This window comes from Schistocerca americana, chromosome 4, assembly GCF_021461395.2.
Source record: "Schistocerca americana isolate TAMUIC-IGC-003095 chromosome 4, iqSchAmer2.1, whole genome shotgun sequence".
Lineage (NCBI taxonomy): Eukaryota > Metazoa > Arthropoda > Insecta > Orthoptera > Acrididae > Schistocerca > Schistocerca americana.
The window spans coordinates 27,028,851-27,050,240 of NC_060122.1; the positions used below are offsets into that span (position 1 = coordinate 27,028,851).

At 42.8% G+C, this 21,390-nt stretch overlaps 1 protein-coding gene across 1 annotated transcript in view; it reads left to right on the forward strand.

Moving 5' to 3' along the window:
* The first annotated feature begins 7,463 nt into the window (after positions 1 to 7,463).
* LOC124612552 (odorant receptor Or2-like) overlaps positions 7,464 to 21,390 on the forward strand; it is a 170,473-nt gene continuing 156,546 nt past the window's right edge. Inside the window, exon 1 of the mRNA XM_047140827.1 lies at positions 7,464 to 7,490. Coding sequence (XP_046996783.1) covers positions 7,464 to 7,490 — 27 coding nt within the window. The remainder of the gene's footprint in view (positions 7,491 to 21,390) is intronic.

Consider the following 21,390-nt stretch of genomic DNA (forward strand, 5'->3'; position numbering starts at 1 on the left):
CTATGTTACAGAAATCGAATTTCACATCGACAATTGCTGCTTTACACAAGTATTACCTGGATAAATGCTATTGAACAAAGCACAAAAAATTCAGATCCATCGGATAATTTTGAGTGTGGCTAAGATTTTGATTCACTGTTTCATTTTAATGGTCTATAATATGCTTTTAGAGATATAAATATTGCTACACACTTGACGCAATTTTTGTGTAAATGCTTTTGAATATGGTACAAAAAATTTCAGAGTGTTCTGATACTTTTGAACTCTGTGACTGGCGGTTTGATTTTTTTTTTTTTTTTTTTTTTTGGGAAGTAGAAGGCTGGGGAGAAGAGGGAGGCGAAGGAGTTACAAAGTACAACTGGATTAGTTTTAGCATATTTGATTTACGATGTTTTCTTTTTTAATTTCCCATCATGTATTTTTAATTTAGAACCAGCATCAATATTCATTTTTAAATTTTCCGCCATCTGTTGTTCTACATTTTTTTTAAAATTTCCTACCATCCGTATGCTTGCATTTTTAAAATTCCCACTGTCTGCTATTTTGAATTTTTAAATTTCCCGCCAATATAACGTCATTGAAAGGGGGTGTGAGCTGTGATGTTATGATGATGACATGAATAGCTTGTGACGTCGTTGATAAGGAAGTGACGTACCCATGTCATGTCTCAAATGTAAACAACTTGTGGCAATCTTGCCAAAGCACTCCCATTTGTTTTATAGGCAGGCAAACTCTCGTTTATAACATTTGCAGTTTGAGAGAAATATTTTGACAATGTTCGCTGGAATACAGCCTTTGAAATACTGAAGCTGGCGAGGATAAAAGAGGAAAAGATTATTCACAGATTTTGCCGAAACCAGACTGCAGTTATGAGGCAAAGGATATGAAAAGGAAGCAGTAGTTCAGAAGGGAGAGAGACAGGACTGAAGCCTACCTCAGGTAGCATTTAGTCCGTTCATTGAAGAAGCTTTGAAGGAAACCAAGGAGAAAGAGTATTAGAGTTCATGGAGAAGAAATAAAGATAAGAAACAAAAAGTTTTAGATTTCACAGTTATGTTGGAATTGTGTCACAGACGGCTAAGATCCTGCAAGAGCGGTTAAACGGAGTATATGGTGTTTTTTTTTTTTTTTTTTTTTTAAAAAAACAGTATATTACTTTTGTTATTTAGATAACAAAATAACTGATGATGGTCGAAGTAGAGGCGATGTAAAAGGCAGAATGGCAATAGCACGAAAAGCTTTTTCGAAAAGAAAAATTTGTTGACGTCGAATATAAATTTAGATGTTAGTAATCTTTCCTGAAGATTTTTGTCTGGAGCTTAGAGTTGTACGGAAGTGAAATGAGGACGAGAGTCAGTTCAGAAAGAATAGAACTAAAGCTTTTGAAATGTGATTCTACAGAAAAATGCTACACATTGGATGGGTAGATCGAACAACTAATCAGGATGTACTGAATCGAATTGGTGAAAAAAGAAATTTGTGGCATAGCTTGACTAAGGGAAGGATCGGTTGGCAGCACACATCCTGAGGCATTACGAAATCGGCAAATTCGTAACGGTGGCAAGTGTGTGCATGTGTGTGTGTTTTTGTTGGTGGTGATGGTGGGGTGGGGTTAAAGTTGTATAGGGTGACCAAAGCAAGAACGCAGTAAGTAGGTTGAGATGGTTCTGGATTTCAGTGGTTGTAGAATGTAGTGGTTGTGCAGAGACGAACAGAGCTACACACGGTAGACTAGCATACAGAGGTGTTCAAAACCTGTCCTCGAACTGAAGACCTTAGCAACAAGAATAACGTTCTCTAACGTACGGAAAAGCTGAGTCCGTATTTTCTAAGTAGCTGATGATACGAAAATTCTTATTTACCGTCCTCCAACATACTTCTGAACTGAAAGGTTGTAAAACGCTCTCACTTCGTGAACTTTCTTGCTTGTGGCGAGTTTCGTGTAACAAATTCTCTTAATGTACGGTGCGCGGTGACGCAGTGGGCCGGATATTGGATTTACATTAGCGGGTGACATCGGTCGAGCAATCGTGATTTCTGTTTGTCACGGGTTATAAATCTCTTCGCGAAAATTCCAGACGGTTCGATTACTGTTTGGATCGACCAAACTGTCAAGACGATATCAATAATAGGAGTAAGAGAAAAGACCTTTGTTTAAACTGTCATTTCTGGGCTGACAGCATATTCATTTATATTTGAAAAATGGCTGTACATTGTATTTATGGTCCCTTTACTTCTGTACGAATGGTTTAATAATTCATAACTTGTCGATGTGTAAGACTCGTGCTGATTTCCTAGAAACGAGAGACAGTATTGAAATAGTATTTGCCGTTTCAGTCTTTGGATGCGACGTAACGTCGGCGGCGATTATGTTCTTAACTGATTGTCCCAACTGAGAGCACGGAAGCTTGTTCTTGCAAAAAGATTGTCGCTCCTCACAAGACGTAACGTCTGATCTGTATACATGAAGCAACTGTGTCTACAAGTGTGAAATGTGTGACAATCTTAGTTTGGTAAGCTGGAAGTCATCTGACATACTACTTACAAACAGAAGCGCTCATAAGGACGGTCAAGTGATATTAAGCAGGGCTATAAAATAATGGCTGTGGATAGTGCTTCACAGTACAGAATGTGCAAGCTCCTATACATATTCTTTTCTTATTCCTATTCACCGTTATCATCGTCATCATCATCAGTATCCTACCGAGCTGACACGAAATGGTTTCTTTCGATTTGAGGAGATCCGGATTGAAGTGCCACCTCGGTCATGCAGATTTTGGTTTCCTGTTTAACCCCCGAACCCTCTTTCGTGCTTAAAAATAGTTTCACTCATATCTGGAAAATAAGAGGCAAAAAAAATTTACGTTATCAAATGTTCGGCACAAGCTGATCTATTTGGGAAATCAGCGAGGTGGGACCCAAGTAGGCCCATGTTTAAATTGGAACCTAGGCTTTTTCAGATCAGATTTTCGCTTCCAAACGAACATTATCGTGATGATAATTAAAAACTATATAACAATCGGTAGCGAAATATATTCATCCTAACGGCAAAAAAAGAAAAATTGCATAAAAATTTTTAAGATGAAATTTGGAGATGAATTTTTACATATTACATACCAGTGTGTTTTAATTCTATGAAGTCTGATTCGGCAGATACGTCCCACTAACTGAAAATAATGAACAAACCAGAAAAAATTCTGAGGAGCATAATAGTTTTTCATAATTATGTTTCTAATGTATAGCAAACGGAACTGAATGGTTCAGACATACTTAGAAAGCAGGAGATAATCACCTGTAACTTTATAAGCGTGTCTCACTGAAGAGAAGTTCTTTGCGTTCCGATTAACTTTTAAAGAAAGTTTTTTTTTTTTGGTCATCAGTCTACTGACTGGTTTGATGCGGCCCGCCACGAATTCCTTTCCTGTGCTAACCTCTTCATCTCAGAGTAGCACTTGCAACCTACGTCCTCAATTATTTGCTTGGCGTATTCCAATCTCTGTCTTCCTCTACAGTTTTTACCCTCTACAGCTCCCTCTAGTACCATGGAAGTCATTCCCTCATGCCTTAGCAGATGTCCTATCATCCTGTCCCTTCTCCTTATCAGTGTTTTCCACATATTCCTTTCCTCTCCGATTCTGCGTAGAACCTCCTCATTCCTTACCTTATCAGTCCACCTAATTTTCAACATTCGTCTATAGCACCACATCTCAAATGCTTCGTTTCTCTTCTGTTCCGGTTTTCCCACAGTCCATGTTTCACTACCATACAATGCTGTACTCCAGACGCACATCCTCAGAAATTTCTTCCTCAAATTAGGGCCAGTATTTGATATTAGTAGACTTCTCTTGGCCAGAAATGCCTTTTTTGCCATAGCGAGTCTGCTTTTGATGTCCTCCTAGCTCCGTCCGTCATTGGTTATTTTACTGCCTAGGTAGCAGAATTCCTTAACTTCATTGACTTCGTGACCATCAATCCTGATGTTAAGTTTCTCGCTGTTCTCATTTCTACTACTTCTCATTACCTTCGTATTTCTCCGATTCACTCTCAAACCATACTGTGTACTCATTACACTGTTCATTCCGTTCAGCAGATCATTTAATTCTTCTTCACTTTCACTCAGGATAGCAATGTCATCAGCGAATCGTATCATTGATATCCTTTCGCCTTGTATTTTAATTCCACCCCTGAACCTTTCTTTTATTTCCATCATTGCTTCCTCGATATACAGATTGAAGAGTAGGGGCGAAAGGCTACAGCCTTGTCTTACACCCTTCTTAATACGAGCACTTCGTTCTTGATCGTCCACTCTTATTATTCCCTCTTGGTTGTTGTACATATTGTATATGACTCGTCTCGCCCTATAGTTTACCCCTACTTTTTCAGAATCTCGAACAGCTTGCACCATTTTATATTGTCCAACGCTTTTTCCAGGTCGACAAATCCTATGAAAGTGTCTTGATTTTTCTTCAGCCTTGCTTCCATTATTAGCCGTAACGTCAGAATTGCCTCTCTCGTCCCTTTACTTTTCCTAAAGCCAAACTGATCGTCACCTAGCGCATTCTCAATTTTCTTTCCATTCTTCTGTATATTATTCTTGTAAATAGCTTCGATGCATGAGCTGTTAAGCTGATTGTGCGATAATTCTCGCACTTGTCAGCTCTTGCCGTCTTCGGAGTTGGGTGGATGATGCTTTTCCGAAAGTCAGATGGTATATCGCCAGACTCATATATTCTACACACCAACATGAATAGTCGTTTTGTTGCCACTTCCCCCAATGATTTTAGAAATTCTGATGGAATGTTATCTATCCCTTCTGCCTTATTTGACCGTAAGTCCTCCAAAGCTCTTTTAAATTCCGATTCTAATACTGGATCCCCTAATCTCTTCTAAATCGACTCCTGTTTCTTCTTCTATCACATCAGACAAATCTTCACCCTCATAGTGGCTTTCAATGTATTCTTACCACCTATCTGATCTCTCCTCTGCATTTAACAGTGGAATTCCCGTTGCACTCTTAATGTTACCACCATTGCTTTTAATGTCACCAAAGGTTGTTTTGACTTTCCTGTATGCTGAGTCTGTCCTTCCGACAAACATATCTTTTTCGATGTCTTCACATTTTTCCTGCAGCCATTTCGTCTTAGCTTCCCTGCACTTCCTATTTATTTCATTCCTCAGCGACTTGTATTTCTGTATTCCTGATTTTCCCGGAACATGTTTGTACTTCCTCCTTTCACCAATCAACTGAAGTATTTCTTCTGTTATCCATGGTTTCTTCGCAGCTACCTTCTTTGTACCTATGTTTTCCTTCCCAACTTCTGTGATGGCCCTTTTTAGAGATGTCCATTCCTCTTCAACTGTACTGCCTACTGCGCTATTCCTTATTGCTGTATCTATAGCGTTAGAGAACTTCAAACGTATCTCGTCATTCCTTAGTACTTCCGTATCCCACTTCTTTGCGTATTGATTCTTCCTGACTAATGTCTTGAACTTCAGCCTACTCTTCATCACTACTATATTGTGATCTGAGTCTATATCTGCTCCTGGGTACGCCTTGCAATCCAGTATCTGATTTCGGAATCTCTGTCTGACCATGATGTAATCTAATTGAAATTTTCCCGTATCTCCCGGCCTTTTCCAAGTATACCTCCTCCTCTTGTGATTCTTAAACAGGGTATTCGCTATTACTAGCTGAAATTTCTTACAGAACTCAATTAGTCTTTCTCCTCTTTCATTCCTTGTCCCAAGCCCATATTCTCCTGTAACCTTTTCTTCTACTCCTTCCCCTACAACTGCATTCCAGTCGCCCATGACTATTAGATTTTCGTCCCCCTTTACATACTGCATTACCCTTTCAATATTCTCATACACTTTCTCTATCTGTTCATCTTCAGCTTGCGACGTCTGCATGTATACCTGAACTATCGTTGTCGGTGTTGATCCGCTGTCGATTCTGATTAGAACAACCCGGTCACTGAACTGTTCACAGTAACACACCCTCTGCCCTACCTTCCTATTCATAACGAATCCTACACCTGTTATACCATTTTCTGCTGCTGTTGATATTACCCGATACTCATCTGACCAGAAATCCTTGTCTTCCTTCCACTTCACTTCACTGACCCCTACTATATCTAGATTGAGCCTTTTGCATTTCCCTTTTCAGATTTTCTAGTTTCCCTACCACGTTCAAGCTTCTGACATTCCACGCCCCGACTCGTAGAACGTTATCCTTTCGTTGATTATTCAATCTTTTTCTCATGGTAACCTTCCCCTTGGCAGTCCCCTCCCGGAGATCCGAATGGGGGACTATTCCGGAATCTTTTGCCAATGGAGAGATCATCATGACACTTCCTCAATTACAGGCCACATGTCCTGTGGATACACGTTACGTGTCTTTAATGCAGTGTTTTCCATTGCCTTCTGCATCCTCATGTCGTTGATCATTGCTGATTCTTCCGCCTTTAGGGGCAATTTCCCACCCCTAGGACAAGAGAGTGCCCTGAACCTCTATCTGCTCCTCCGCCCTCTTTGACAAGGCCGTTGACAGAATGAGGCTGACTTCTTATGCCGGAAGTCTTCGGCCGCCAATGCTGATTATTTATCAAAATTTAGGCAGTGGCGGGGATCGAACCCGTTTTGATTATGAATCAAAGACGCTACCCCTAGACCACGGGATTCATTCAAGAAAGTCATATTTATCTCCAAATACCACAAAGAGCCGATGACAAAATAAACCTTTATCCGCCATCAGTTTCAATCGAAACGATCATCAGGCAATTTAGAATTATCATAGCACCCTATACGGAATGAGTCTTACCAGGGAATCAATAATAGTATAATTATATAATACTATCATATGTCACTGTCATCCAATGTGAAATGCGTTTATACAAGGCAATAATTTTTGTACACTTTAGTCAATTCATTGTATAAATTCACGTTACTCTTGATGGCGGAGACGCAACATCTTTTCTTTATAATTTCATTGCTACTTCTACAACAGTAAGAGTAATTTAATATTGGTATCTTGGACCATCTTATGTTACCTGAAGATTGTTTCGATTGAAACTGGTAACAAATATGAGTTCATTTTATCAAAATCTCTTACTGACACATAAATATGACTTTCTTTACATATTAGCTAGTTGTGGGGCATCAAATGCACAGAAAATGGTTATAAGAAATGTGTGACACTGGCAGCAGTTCCTTGTCCCAGCTCGTCCAATGATTCTTATCCAGCAGGCAATATTTACTCTCTTTTGTGAACCGTCCAGAAACGTTGTGCATCATTCAAGTGCTACGCGTGTTTCCGATACCGGTTCCACATTCGGTGCTTTGTGTGATGGGAGTTAATTAAACAGACACGTTCATGTGGCGCCCCTGCGCGGTGCTCGTATGCGTATTTAATACGACTCTATGGGCCAACACGGCTCACAGTCACAGAGAAGTCTTGAGGCAGCATGGCGGAGCAAGAACTTCCCGAGCCGGTACGTTCATGAGTCAGGTCTTTTGTTCACTTCACATCCGTGGAGGTCAGGGACAACAGAAAAAAGTGTAATCTGCGTGAATGTGATTAATCATTTTCCTATTGATACGCTCCGTTTGAACTTTGAAGAAACGGGGTTCATTATGTTTATCATAATTCAGGAAAGTCACGTGCCAGAAGTGAAAGCAAACTGGGCATTAAGTTCTAAATTGTTGACCGTACGTATCGATAATAATTTAAACAAGATAAATAATTTATCAGATCATTTAAAATACTTAGAATTAGAACTTCTGGGAGGAGCCCAACAGACGACTACAGTGTCATAGAAATTAGTAAGTTGAAACATTTTTTTACATTTTTCATTGACCGATATCCTGAACGATAATGTGTTGCTGCAGCTCCTCTGTTGCGCAAAATATCTAAATACACATACTAGTGTAATCAGAAGTATGCTTAAGGATCGTATGCCTGTAACTCGTCCTCACTTTTCGAAGCACTTGCAAATATTAACCGTAGTTTCATATAAGATTTGTTTACTTTTGAAATTTGTCGTAGATCGTTTTCATTTGAAATAATTACGGATATTTATAATTTCGAAAGCACAACTGATCTCCACCACTCACCAGTGGCTAATGTTGCAAGAGACAGGAGTGAAATTTACAGTTATTACTTTCATTGCCAATTACACTCGGAAATGAAACATGTGAGAGACAACAACAGTATTTTAAAACACAAATGAAAGTGTTTTTGCTTAACAAATTCTTGAATACCACAGAAGGATTTGTGAGCAGATATATGTAGTCAAACAAATGCAATCCCCCAGCATGCAGATGCAAGATGAAAATACGTTTTTCGCGAATTTTCGTATCTTCCGTAGATCATAACTGTTTTGGGGTAAGTGATACATGTCACAGAGATAATTACTTATCTAGAAAAGTACTACATTACAGATGGTTTTATGGAGTTATTAATTGGGTTTTCATTTGCTTTCCTCCTTCTTTATTTCTATTTGTCATGTGATTTGACGCATTAAATTGCACTATTTTCAGACAATCATCGAAGTCAAAATACCAATGCACCCCTGAAATTTCGGGAGTCTACTGTCAATTTTCATAATTCCATATCTGTACGAATTTTCATTGTGTTTAAAGCAGGAAATTCGAAATTACAATGTAAAGACTTTGGTGTATTACCCGATCATATTTAATTTATATTTTCACTGTTATAAGCAAAATCAAAACTTCCTGAGATTTTATGACGCTTTACTCAACAACCTTTATTCATAGCCATTTTCTGTTATTAAATTTACCTTATTTCGAACTTTTTGATCTTTCAAACAAAATAACAGTAAGTATGATTAGAGGGACGTGTAAAATCGACGATTCGTAGCAGTTTCCAAAATAAATTTCTGATTTGGTATATTCAAACGTTTGTCAAGTGCATAATACGTTTCTATCAATTGACCATCAGCAGAAGCATTACGTTTTGTTTACTTTCATTTACATGTGAACGCAAGCAGCAGAGGCAGATTATAGTCCGGGGCGAGTGTTCATAGTACACATAGGAGGATGAAACGTTGCAACCCTCCAGTTTGCAGTAGGTGTGGTTTGATGGCATTAAGCATAAATAATATGGCCTTCATCAGTGAGAAACGACATGTATTACGTAGACCTTACGGAGTCTCGTATGTCGTTCTAGCAAAATAATCGTTCTAACACAATGATGCATGATTTTTGGAAGGATCATAAAAAACTGATGTTGTGTTCACAGAGTAACATAGCAACCTGCATAATTAGACGATCGAAACTCATTAGGAATGTTGATCTATCGAAACCGTCCAAATTATTTTTCTGTAAGTAGTTGCAACCATCCTTCTTTTTGTTGAGATTCGTCATATATGTACATAGGTTGCATTCAGCTGAATGTTCTCTGTCCCTATAGTTTAATTTCCGTCTTCTTGCGTCAAAATAATATCTTACTTTTATTAACCTCAATTTACAGTAAATGAATCCAACTGCGACTGTAGATGAGATATTAACTGCCCTATGCGTTTCTTTATAGCATCTGGACTTTTCATGATCTGTAAAAAAATATTCCCATTGACTATCCTGCTTGAGGGAATAATACTGGTGTGTGCAGATAGGGGATCAATCAAGATGCCTTCATTCGTCTGTGGGACAACACTGTGTCTGAAGCAGCTTACTGCGTTTTCACCCGGACAGTTTCCCAGACACGCAGCTAAAATGTGGCGCAGTTCGAGTAGTGGACGGACAGCAGCTGCCGCGCCCTCTCACTGACGTCACCCACCACAGGCTGTGGCGCGGCACTGTGCGGCACAGAAGGTGGCCGGGCCGGTGTGTCAGAAAGTAGCCAAGCGAACGTCGGTGGCGTCTCAAAGCCCACTTCCGCTACCGTGAAGACGCTCTGCGATAAGAAGCCGTTTTTTGTTGTTGTGGGTTTCAGTCCTAAGACTGCTGGTTTCATGCAGCCGTCCAATTTGGCTTGCGTGTGCAAGGCTTCTCATCTCTGCATAACTGTTCAGACATTCATGGTTTTCCCAGACAACTTCCACCCCTCACATTTTCCACCGTAGCGAAATTTTCGGTCCCTTGATGCCTCAGAATGTGTCACATAAATCCATCCCTTCTTCTAGTCAAGTTATACCACAAATGTCTTTTTCACCAGTTCCATTCACTACCACTTCGTTGATTAACTCATTTAGCCATCTAATCTTCTATATTCTGCTCTGGTTCCACATTTCAAAAGCTTCTTTTCTCTTCTCGTCCGCACTGTTTATCGTCAATGTTTCATTTCTGAACAACGCTATATTCTAGACAAGTTCCTTTAGAAAACACTTCCTGACACTTAAATATAGGAGGAAAAGCAGCATCTACCGAAAAGTTTTAATCTGTTCACTGCAGATCGATTTCATCTACTGTGTGGCTATCTTCTGTGCTATGTGAATAGAAGAACATAATGAGAATCAGGCAATAAAATATAAACATAAATACCGTACTACAATTGTATCAGGTAGTACAACGTAAATTTACATACCATTGTATTGTATTGTATTATGTGTTAACCGGGGACCTAGAAGCGACGGAGAGGCTCCGTCCCCGCCACAGCCGCAGTGGTCCACAACCCCACGACGACTACCGCAGTCCACTTCACCCCTCCGCCGCCCCACACAGAACCCAGGGTTATTGTGCGGTTCGGTCCCCGGTGGACCCCCCCCAGGGAACGTCTCACACCAGACGAGTGTAACCTCTACGTTTGCGTGGTAGAGTAATGGTGGAGTAGGCGTAAGTGGAGAACTTGTTTGCGCAGCAATCACCGACATAGTCTAACTGAGGCGGAATAAGGGGAACCAGCCAGCATTCGTCGAGGTAGATGGAAAACCGCCTAAAAACCGTCCAACATCCATTTAGAGGTGTCGTGTACATGGATCAATGTCTACCAACTCTGTTCTGATTCTCATTAAAATCTGTGAAAAATTGACGGTTGTGCAATGAGCAATTGCCATTGGAACTCTGCTTAATTATGATGGAAGGATGGTGTAAACTTGAGTTTAAAATTTTTTCAACGATTGGTGGAAACTGCTGTAGGATTACAAATAAGAAACATTTTCTCAAAACTGGGCTTTTTGTTGTAAGGTACAACAAAATTTGATACAAGTAAGACAAGCACAAACATACTGTCCACACTGAAATTTTTCTGCGGAGTAGAAAGTGTTGCTAAGCAGAAATGACTTCAATTTGTTTTTTAAGTTTTCAGTATATGCTAGCATCTTAATTTCACAAGACAGGTGGTCAAGTATTCTGATGGTTGCAGACTTCGCCGCTTTCCGTGATAGAAGGAGGTTAAGTTGTGGATAGCAAAGGGTATTTTTGTTCCTAGTGTTTCAGAATGGTACTATTAATTTCAAATAATATTTGAATCTTCGCAATGAATGTCGTAAGACAGTAGACGTATTAAGAGGTTGATGTTAGTAAGTCCTATTTTTTAAACTTTTGCCTGCACGGAATCGAGGATACACGCCGGATATTATCTCTACGGCACGTTTCTGCGCAGTGACTACTTTGTGTCCATGTGTGGGTTTGTCGTACAAAACTAGGAAACTATTCACACCAGCAATTACACGTAGATCAAATGTCACCGACCTCAGTCGTTTGACAAGATCTGTAACGTGTGGTTTTCGATTCGTTGTCTGTTCAGTGCAGACGTCAAGGAATTTTGGACCATCAAGTTTACATACTTTCTTATCTCCATTATGTACTGTTGCTGATAATGATACATCTTGCATTGCACAAAAGTGGAGAGACTGTTCAGCCACGCGGATTAGCCGAGCGATCTAAGGCGCTGCAGTCATGGACTCTGTGGCTGGTCCCGGTGGAGGTTCGAGTCCTCCCTCGGGCATGGCTGAGTGTGTGTGTGTGTGTCTGTGTGTGTGTGTGTGCGTGTGAGTTTGTCCTTAGGATAATTTAGCTTAAAAAGTTTATAAACTTAGGGACTGATGAACTTAGCAGTTAAGTCCCATAAGATTTCACACAATTTGAACAGACTGTTTACTGAAAACCAAGCAATACTACGTTTGAACATTTACGTTATTGCTCGTTATTAAAGAGAACTATTTCTGCTTTATGAGAGTACAACAGAGGGTCATTCACACCCAGTAGGAACAGGAGTGGTCACCAGCAGTACTCTGTTCCCACTGAAAGAAAGAGTTTTCATGACAGCTGCACGAGCCGTCTCTGAGATAAGTTAGTATAAGTAAAGTGAAACACTAAGTCATTAAATCGCTAAAGCCTTAAGCTTAAAGCATCCACAACAGAGTGTTGCGATTTGCACAGTCAGTGCGTTAGATGGATTATAAAAATTTTCGATGAGTGAACTCTTGTCATTCAGATATCTTAAAACACAATCGTAGAAATGCGGATGTCAAATTCAGTGGAACAACCCTTCTAACTGACTCATATTTGCGGACACATTCAATCATTCTTATATACATTGCCTTTTCCAAAATTTTGAGAAAGTTAATGCTAAAACAGGTAGGTAGTTATTTATATACTACTGGCCATTAAAATTGGTGCACCACGAAGCTAACGTGCTACAGACGCGAAATTTAACCTACAGGAAGAAGATGCTGTGATATGCAAATGATTAGCTTTTCAGAGCATTCACACAATGTTGGCGCCGGTGGCGACACCTATAAGTTTCCAACCGATTTCTCATACATAAACAGCAGTTGACCGGCGTTGCCTGGTGAAACGTTGTTGTGATGCCTCGTGTAAGTAGGAGAAATGCGTACCATCACGTTTCCGACTTTGATAAAGGTCGGTTGTAGCCTGTCGTGATTGCGGTTTATCGTATCGCGACATTGCTGCTCGCGTTGGTCGAGATCCAATGACTGTTAGCAGAATATGGAATCGGTGGGCTCAGGAGGGTAATACGGAACGCCGTGCTGGATCCCAACGGCCTCGTACCACTAGCAGCCGAAATGAAAGGCATCCAATCTGCATGACTGTAACGGATCGTGCAACCACGTCTCGATCCCTGAGTAAACAGATCGGGACGTTTGCAAGACAACAACCATTTGCACGAACAGTTCGACGACGTTTGCAGCAGCACGGACTATCAGCTCGGAGACAATGGCTGCGGTTACCCTTGACGCTGCATCACAGACGGGAGCGCCTGCGATGGCGTACTCAACGACGAACCTGGGTGCACGAAAGCAAAACGTAATTTTTTCTGTTTACAGCATCATGATGGTGGCATCCGTGTTTGGCGACATCGCGGTGAACGCACATTGTAAGCGTGTATTCGTCATCGCCATACTGGCGTATCAACCGACGTGATGGTATGGAGTGCCATTGGTTACACGTCTCGGTCACCTCTTGTTCGCATTGACGACACTTTGAACTGTGGACGTTACATTTCAGATGTGTTACGACCCGTGGCTCTAGCCTTCATTCGATCCCTGCGAAACCCTACTTTTCAGTAGGAAAATGCACGACCGCATGTTGCAAGTCCTGTACGGGCCTTTCTGAATACAGACAATGTTCGACTGCTGCCCTGGCCAGCACATTCTCCAGATCTCTCACCAACTGAAAACGTCTGGTCAATGGTGGCCGTACAACTGGCTCGTGACAATACGCCAGTCACTACTCTTGATGAACTGTGCTATCGTGTTGAAGCTGCATGGGCAGCTGTACCTGTACACGCCATCCAAGCTCTGTTTGACTCAATGCCCAGGCGTATCAAGGCCGTTATCACGGCCACAGGTGGTTATTCTGAGTACGGATTTCTCAGGATCCATGCACCCAAATTGCTTGAAAATGTAATCACATGTCAGTTGTAGTATAATGTATTTGTCCAATGAATACCCGTTTATCATCTGCATTTCTTCTTGGTGTAGCAATTTTAATGGCCAGTAGTGTATATGGGTGAGAACAAGAGCTTGTATTATAAGAAAATACTGTAATATTTTGCTTGATAATTTGTCAGACACCATGAGAATTTTTTTTCTCAAGCTAGTAATTGTTTTCCTCACTGCACTGGAATAATTTTCAAAGTGCTTCTGCACAAGTTGCTATTTGCTCCCTTTCTGTCACGTTCTCTTTATAACTGAAGAGCTTGTAGGTAATTTCTGCATGAAAGGGTCGTCTAATGGGACTACTGACTGCGGCACAAGTACGGTGTCGTGACGCGCTCGTGGGGCGGGACGGGTGCAGGTTGTGTAGCTGCGACACACCTATAGGAGATGCCCCTCTTGGCCACGAAGCGTACAGGGCCCCCAGCCATCTGGACAGTTCACCCTGGTGTGGGTGGCAAACACTGTGGGCACGGAGGGAGTGGCCCCAGTGACCTGCGGCCCTGGCAGACCGGAGGCTCAGACGCCATACAGACGTCAGACGTATATCTGCAAATACAACATTCTGACTCAGTTAGAAGGCTCGCTTCACTGAACTTAACATCTGACATCCTTCAAAAATGGTTCAAATGGCTCTAAGCATCTTAACGTCTGAGGTCATCACTGCCCAAGTCATAGAACTATTTAAACCTAACTAACCTAAGGACATCGCACACATCCACGCCCGAGGCAGGATTCGAACCTGCGACCGTGGCAGCAGCGCGGTTCCGGACTGAAGCGTCTAGAACCGCTCGGCCACAGCGGCCGGCGTCTGACATTTGTGTAACCGTGTTTTAAAATATCTGAATGACAAGATTTCACCAGACATGGACGATCCACAGTATTGGCGGAACCTTGAAGGGTGGCAGTGCTACGGCTGTCACACCACGAGTAGTTCTGTTAGCCACCTGTGCGATCTCAAACGGGTGCATGATTCGCAAAATGTTCTCCAGAGACGGGTTATCTATTTTCAACGCCGCAGTGCAGATCTCCGGGTCTCGTACAAGCTGGACCACCAGGTCATGAATGTAGGAGTGCGTGGACGAAACCTTGCAACCTTGACTGGTGCAAGTGAAATCCTATTTGCAGCTGAGATCTTGCAAATTAGCGACCAAAGAGAGCGTTATCATTGTCTGAACTGTTTATTCTATTGATAGAACTGTAGTGTGAAGGCAGCCACATAATACCTCTGGGAACAGAAGGCATCTGTTGTGCTGAAAGGAGAGTGTACGTTGTCTGACTTGGTGGACAACCTTCTAAACAGAAAGAAAGATTCTGATAAAGGGCAAGACAAAGACAAAAATCGATGCAGTGAATCATCTGTGGCCTGAAACGTCGTGAAATGCTGTTTGAGACGATGGAAGTATGAGTCCCAGAGCTCCTTAGGGTCACTGAAAGGTGGAAACGACGGAGAACGTTTGAGGCTGCAGTAGCGGGAGGTGGTTCGGCCTAGCGACTGCCTGCGGACGAATAACACAAACTAAAGGCAGGCGAGTGAAACGCTACAGGCAGACAGACAGAGACAAACAAGATGGACGACAACGAGGCCTTAAGAGGAACCTTCGCCCCAACATTGACGACAATGCCCAGAGCAGCGGAAGGACAAGTCCAAGACACGACCGAAGCGAATAACTGCGTGACAAACAAGGTGGTTATCAAGCATCCCGATTAGAGTGAACAGAGATCCGACAACGTGAGGCGCGAGCTCTCAGCCGAGCAGCAGCGTGCGCCTGGGACGCTACTGCCCCTGCCCCTGCCCCTGCCCTGACGTTCAGGGACGCATTTCTCACCGTGTTTCCATATTTTTGTCCAGTCCCGGTATTCATTTACTCAAATGCGAATTTTTGGCATTTTGGTATCAAATATAAATTTTTAATTCTTTTTGAAAGTTTAATGTGGCGCGAGACTGTGGTGGCGCTCTCTCCGTGCGAGCACGGGGCTGCGCGGCGGCGGCGACCCCTTACAGTCACCGCAAGCCATCTCTTCTGGCCGCGCGGTTCTGGCGCTGCAGTCTGGAACCGCGAGACCGCTACGGTCGCAGGTTCGAATCCTGCCTCGGGCATGGATGTGTGTGATGTCCTTAGGTTAGTTAGGTTTAACTAGTTCTAAGTTCTAGGGGACTACTGACCTCAGCAGTTGAGTCCCATAGTGCTCAGAGCCATTTGAACCATTTTAGCCATCTCTTCTGGCGGCATTCAACTCGGTAGCACATGAGGCCAGACACGCATCGTAATAAGAACACTGCACTACAAATACGCAACAGTCATTTACACGATGCATACATGCATGACACAACTATCACATGCCACCCAAAGTTCATCCAGGAGGAGTAAATACAGGATGTTAAAAAACATTTCCCTTATTTTGAGAGGTGATATTGTAGACCAAAACAAGATAAAAAGTCCAGTAAATATCGGCTCTAAAATACACGATGGAAAAAAAAATCAGAACACCAAGGAGGGGCTGCACCACATAAACGAGAAGACGGTAGGCGTGTTTCTACATCTGAAAAATGATGCATATTCATATTTCCCGGTAGTCTCGTACGACTGGCTGTAGTAGCGCCATTATGGGGATTCAAATCAGGTTTGCTTTAAATATGTGCTGTAATGTTCTTGAGCTCTGTTTGTTACCTTTAAGACTGGACGTTGTGGGTTGATGTTCGTCAAGAATGCCTTTATTAAGATGACAGAAAGGCCATTTTTAATACGTCACTGAGTTTCGAACGAGATGGAGTAGTAGGGCTACGAGAAGCTGCATATTGCTTCTGTGATACTGCAGAAAGAGACTTGGCAGGAGCGCAGCCACTGTACCTGAGTGCCGGCTGCGGCGGTCACGCGAGTGTACAGTAGGGAGGAGACCGGGCTGCGGGCGGCCACGTGGCACTGCCCAGAGGGAAGGCCGTCGCGTTCGGCGCGTGGCTCTGGCGCATCGTATCGCAACTTGGGCCCGGCACACAGTTTTAATCTGCCAGGAAGTTTTATTATCGGCGTTGTTTGTGACATATTTTCTGTGCTCTTTCTTCTGTTGCCGTCTTCATTACTTAGCGAACATCTTGTCTGTTCGTTGGATGGTGTGTGGCTGCTTTTTTTACACAGAAAAACAAAACTTTTGCACTTTGTTTCTGATCCAGAATATCACGCCATCTTGCTGTTCGCTCTGCTAACGGCATACTGCGCCTTCCACATCGCTGGCAACGGGTTCTGCACAATGCTCGTGTCTACTTTGAAGGACAGTACAGGTGCAAACATGTAACTCTTTTGTATCGGTTGTGAATAAATAGTTGCCACTATTTAGGTTCCAACCTTCGTATTTACCAATCATAAGCGCAATTATTGTCGCGATAGGGACGCGAGGAATTTCGGGATACTCATTTTATGGTGGATGAAAAATCCATTGGGAGAAAAAAATTCAAGAAGTTTAAGGATGGGATGGAGATTGAGTTGCAAGATTATAGTCTAATACATGCACCTGTACCTCTACCCTTGTAAACCGCAGTGTACACTGATGAGCCAGAACATCATGACCACATGCATAACAGCTTGTATAGACGTCTTTGGAAAGATTCTACATATCACGCACCCGACAGTTTGGCGGCAGGTTTGTGGAGGTGTGGCATTAGATGTCTATGCAAAGGTCATGCCGTTGGCGTGCCATAGGCTGGTGGGGTTTCGGGTTCCGCTGGATAGGTCAGGAGTCCACTACACGCAGCAAGCGGCTACACGGGTAGCAGGGGTTGTGTGACGTGGACTGGGCGGTGTTTTAGGTTAGATGGCTTCGGGCAAGTACAGAAAGGGAAACGGCCTCAAAGGGTGTGGGGCAAAGTCAGGACATACGGGGACCAAGCAGCAATCGGTATTGTAATTGTAAACTGTCGAAGCTGCATTGGTAAAGTACCGGAACTTCAAGCGCTGATAGAAAGCACCGAAGCTGAAATCGTTATAGGTACAGAAAGCTGGCTGAAGCCAGAGATAAATTCTGCCGAAATTTTTAAAGGCACAGACGGTGTTTAGAAAGGATAGATTGCATACAACCGGTGGTGGCGTGTTTGTCGCTGTTAGTAGTAGTTTATCCTGTAGTGAAGTAGAAGTGGATAGTTCCTGTGAATTATTATGGGTGGAGGTTACACTCAACAACCGAGCTAGGTTAATAATTGGCTCCTTTTACCGACTTCCCCACTCAGCAGCATTAGTGGCAGAACAACTGAGAGAAAATTTGGAATACATTTCACATAAATTTTCTCAGCGTGTTATAGTCTTAGGTGGAGATTTCAATTTACCAGATATAGACTGGGACACTCAGATGTTTAGGACGGGTGGTAGCGACAGAGCATCGAGTGACATTATACTGAGTGCACTATCCAAAAATTACCTCGAGCAATTAAACAGAGAACAGACTCGTGGAGATAACATTTTGGACCTACTGATAACAAACATACCCTAACTTTTCGACTCTGTAAGTGCAGAACAGGGAATCAGTGATCGTAAGGCTGTTGCAGCATCCCTGAATATGGATGTTAATAGGAATATAAAAAAAGGGAGGAAAGTGTATCTGTAATAGAAGGCAGATTTCAGACTACCTAACAGATCAAAACGAAAATTTCTGTTCCGACACTGACAATGTTGAGTGTTTATGGAAAAAGTTGAAGGCAATCGTAAAATGTGTTTTAGACAGGTACGTGCCGAGTAAAACTGTGAGGGACGGGAAAATCCCACCGTGGTTCAACAACAAAGTTAGGAAACTACTGCGAAAGCAAAGAGAGCTTCACTCCAAGTGTAAACGCAGCGAAAACCTCTCAGACAAACAGAAGCTAAACGATGTCAAAGTTAGCGTAAGGAGGGCTATGCGTGAAGCGTTCAGTGAATTCGAAAGTAAAATTCTATGAACCGACTTGACAGAAAATCCTAGGGAGTTCTGGTCTTACGTTAAATCAGTAAGTGGCTCGAAAAAGCATATCCAGATACTCCGGGATGATGATGGCATTGAAACAGAGGATGACACGTGTAAAGCTGAAATACTAAACACCTTTTTCCAAAGCTGTTTCACAGAGGAAGACCGCACTGCAGTTCCTTCTCTAAATCCTCGCACAAACGAAAAAATGGCTGACATCGAAATAAGTGTCCAAGGAATAGAAAAGCAACTGGAATCACTCAACAGAGGAAAGTCCACTGGACCTGACGGGATACCAATTCGATTCTACACAGAGTACGCGAAAGAACTTGCCCCCCTTCTAACAGCGGTGTACCGCAAGTCTCTAGAGGAACGAAAGGTTCCAAATGATTGGAAAAGAGCACAGGTAGTCCCAGTCTTCAAGAAGGGTCGTCGAGCAGATGCGCAAAACTATAGACTTTTATCTCTGACGTCGATCTGTTGTAGAATTTTAGAACATGTTTTTTGCTCGCGTATCATGTCATTTTTGGAAACCCAGAATCTACTCTGTAGAAGTCAACATGGATTCCGGAAACAGCGATCGTGTGAGACCCAACTCGTTTTATTTGTTCATGAGACCCAGAAAATATTGGATACGCGTTCCCAGGTAGATGATATTTTCCTTGACTTCGGGAAGGCGTTCGATACAGTTCCGCACTGTCGCCTGATAAACAAAGTAAGAGCCTACGGAATATCAGACCAGCTGTGTGGCTGGTTTGAAGAGTTTCTGGCAAACAGAACACAGCATGTTGTTATCAATGGAGAGACGTCTACAGACGTTAAAGTAACCTCTGGCGTGCCACAGGGGAGTATTATGGGACCATTGCTTTTCACAATATATATAAATGACCTGGTAGTGTCGGAAGTTCCATGCGGCTTTTCGCGGATGATGCTGTAGTATACAGAGAAGTTGCAGCATTAGAAAATTGTAGCGAAATGCAGGAAGACTTACAGCAGATAGGCACTTGGTGCAGGGAGTGGCAACTGACCCTTAACATAGACAAATGTAATGTATTGCGAATACATAGAAAGAAGGATCCTTTATTGCATGATTATATGATAGCGGAACAAACACTGGTAGCAGTTACTTCTGTAAAATATCTGGGAGTATGCGTACGGAACGATTTGAAGTGGAATGATCATATAAAATTAATTGTTGGTACGGCGGGTACCAGGTTGAGATTCATTGGGAGAGTCCTTAGAAAATGTAGTCCATCAACAAAGGAGGTGGCTTACAGAACACTCGTTCGATCTATACTTGAGTATTGCTCATCAGTGTGGTATCCGTACCAGATCGGGTTGACGGAGGAGATAGAGAAGATCCAAAGAAGAGCGGCGCGTTTCGTCACAGGGTTATTTGGTAACTATGATAGCGTTGCGGAGATGTTTAGCAAACTCAAGTGGCAGACTCGGCAAGAGAGGCGCTCTGCATCGCGGAGTAGCTTGCTCTCCAGGTTTCGTGAGGATGCGTTTCTGGATGAGGTATCGAATATATTGCTTCCCCATACTTATACCTCCCGAGGAGATCACGAATGTAAAATTAGAGAGATTCGAGCGCGCACGGAGCCTTTCAGACAGTCGTTCTTCCCGCGAACCATACGCGACTGGAACAGAATAGGGACGTAATGACAGTGGCACGTAAAGTGCCCTCCGCTACACACCGTTGTGTGGCTTGCGGAGTATAAATGTAGATGTAGAAGTAGAAATAAGGGACCGCTGGTTTTAGTACGTGGTGTTGGCACCCTATAGCGGCACAGATGGTTTCCATAGGATCTACATCAGGCAAATTTGGTCGCAGAGACATCAACGTGAGTTCAGCCTACTGTAGCATGGCTCTGTCTCCGAGACATGAACAATTACGCTGCTGAATACTAACATCGTCATCGGGAAGGCATCAAGCACGAAGATATGCAAGTAGTTCGCACATGACAGTGCTTTTTCGATCACTACCACAGGTCCTATGCAAGTGAATGTCTCCCGTAGCATAATACTGCTCCCTCCAGCCTGCGTACGTGGGCGCTGCACGTTTCGAGTCGCCGTTCACCTCGATGACGGCGTTTTGTGGATTCATCCGAAGAGCCGATACATTTCCATTGATTGACGCTCGAATTCCTGTGTTCCTGTGATCACTGCAGTCGTAACTGATGATGTCGTTGGGCCAACATATAAACACGTAGGGGTGGTTTGATGTGAAGCTCCATGTTCAACAATGTACGATGAATGGTGTGTCCGAAACACTTGTGGATGCATCAGGATTGTGCTCTTTCGTTAGAGACGCCACAGATCACCATCCATCCTACTTTACGGAGCAGATAATGCTCCGAACCTCGCCGGCCACGGTGGCCGAGCGGTTCTAGGCGCTTCAGTCCGGAACCGCGCAGTTCTAGGGGGCTGATGACCTCCGATGTTAAGTTCCAAAGTGCTCAGAGCCATTTGAATTTTTGAACCTCCGAACCTCACGTTCTGGGGGGAGTCGTGGACGTCCAATCATTTAGCGCCTAGTAGTAGTTTCACTGCCCTTCTACATCTTTCCACAGATGCTCACGACGACAGCACATTAACA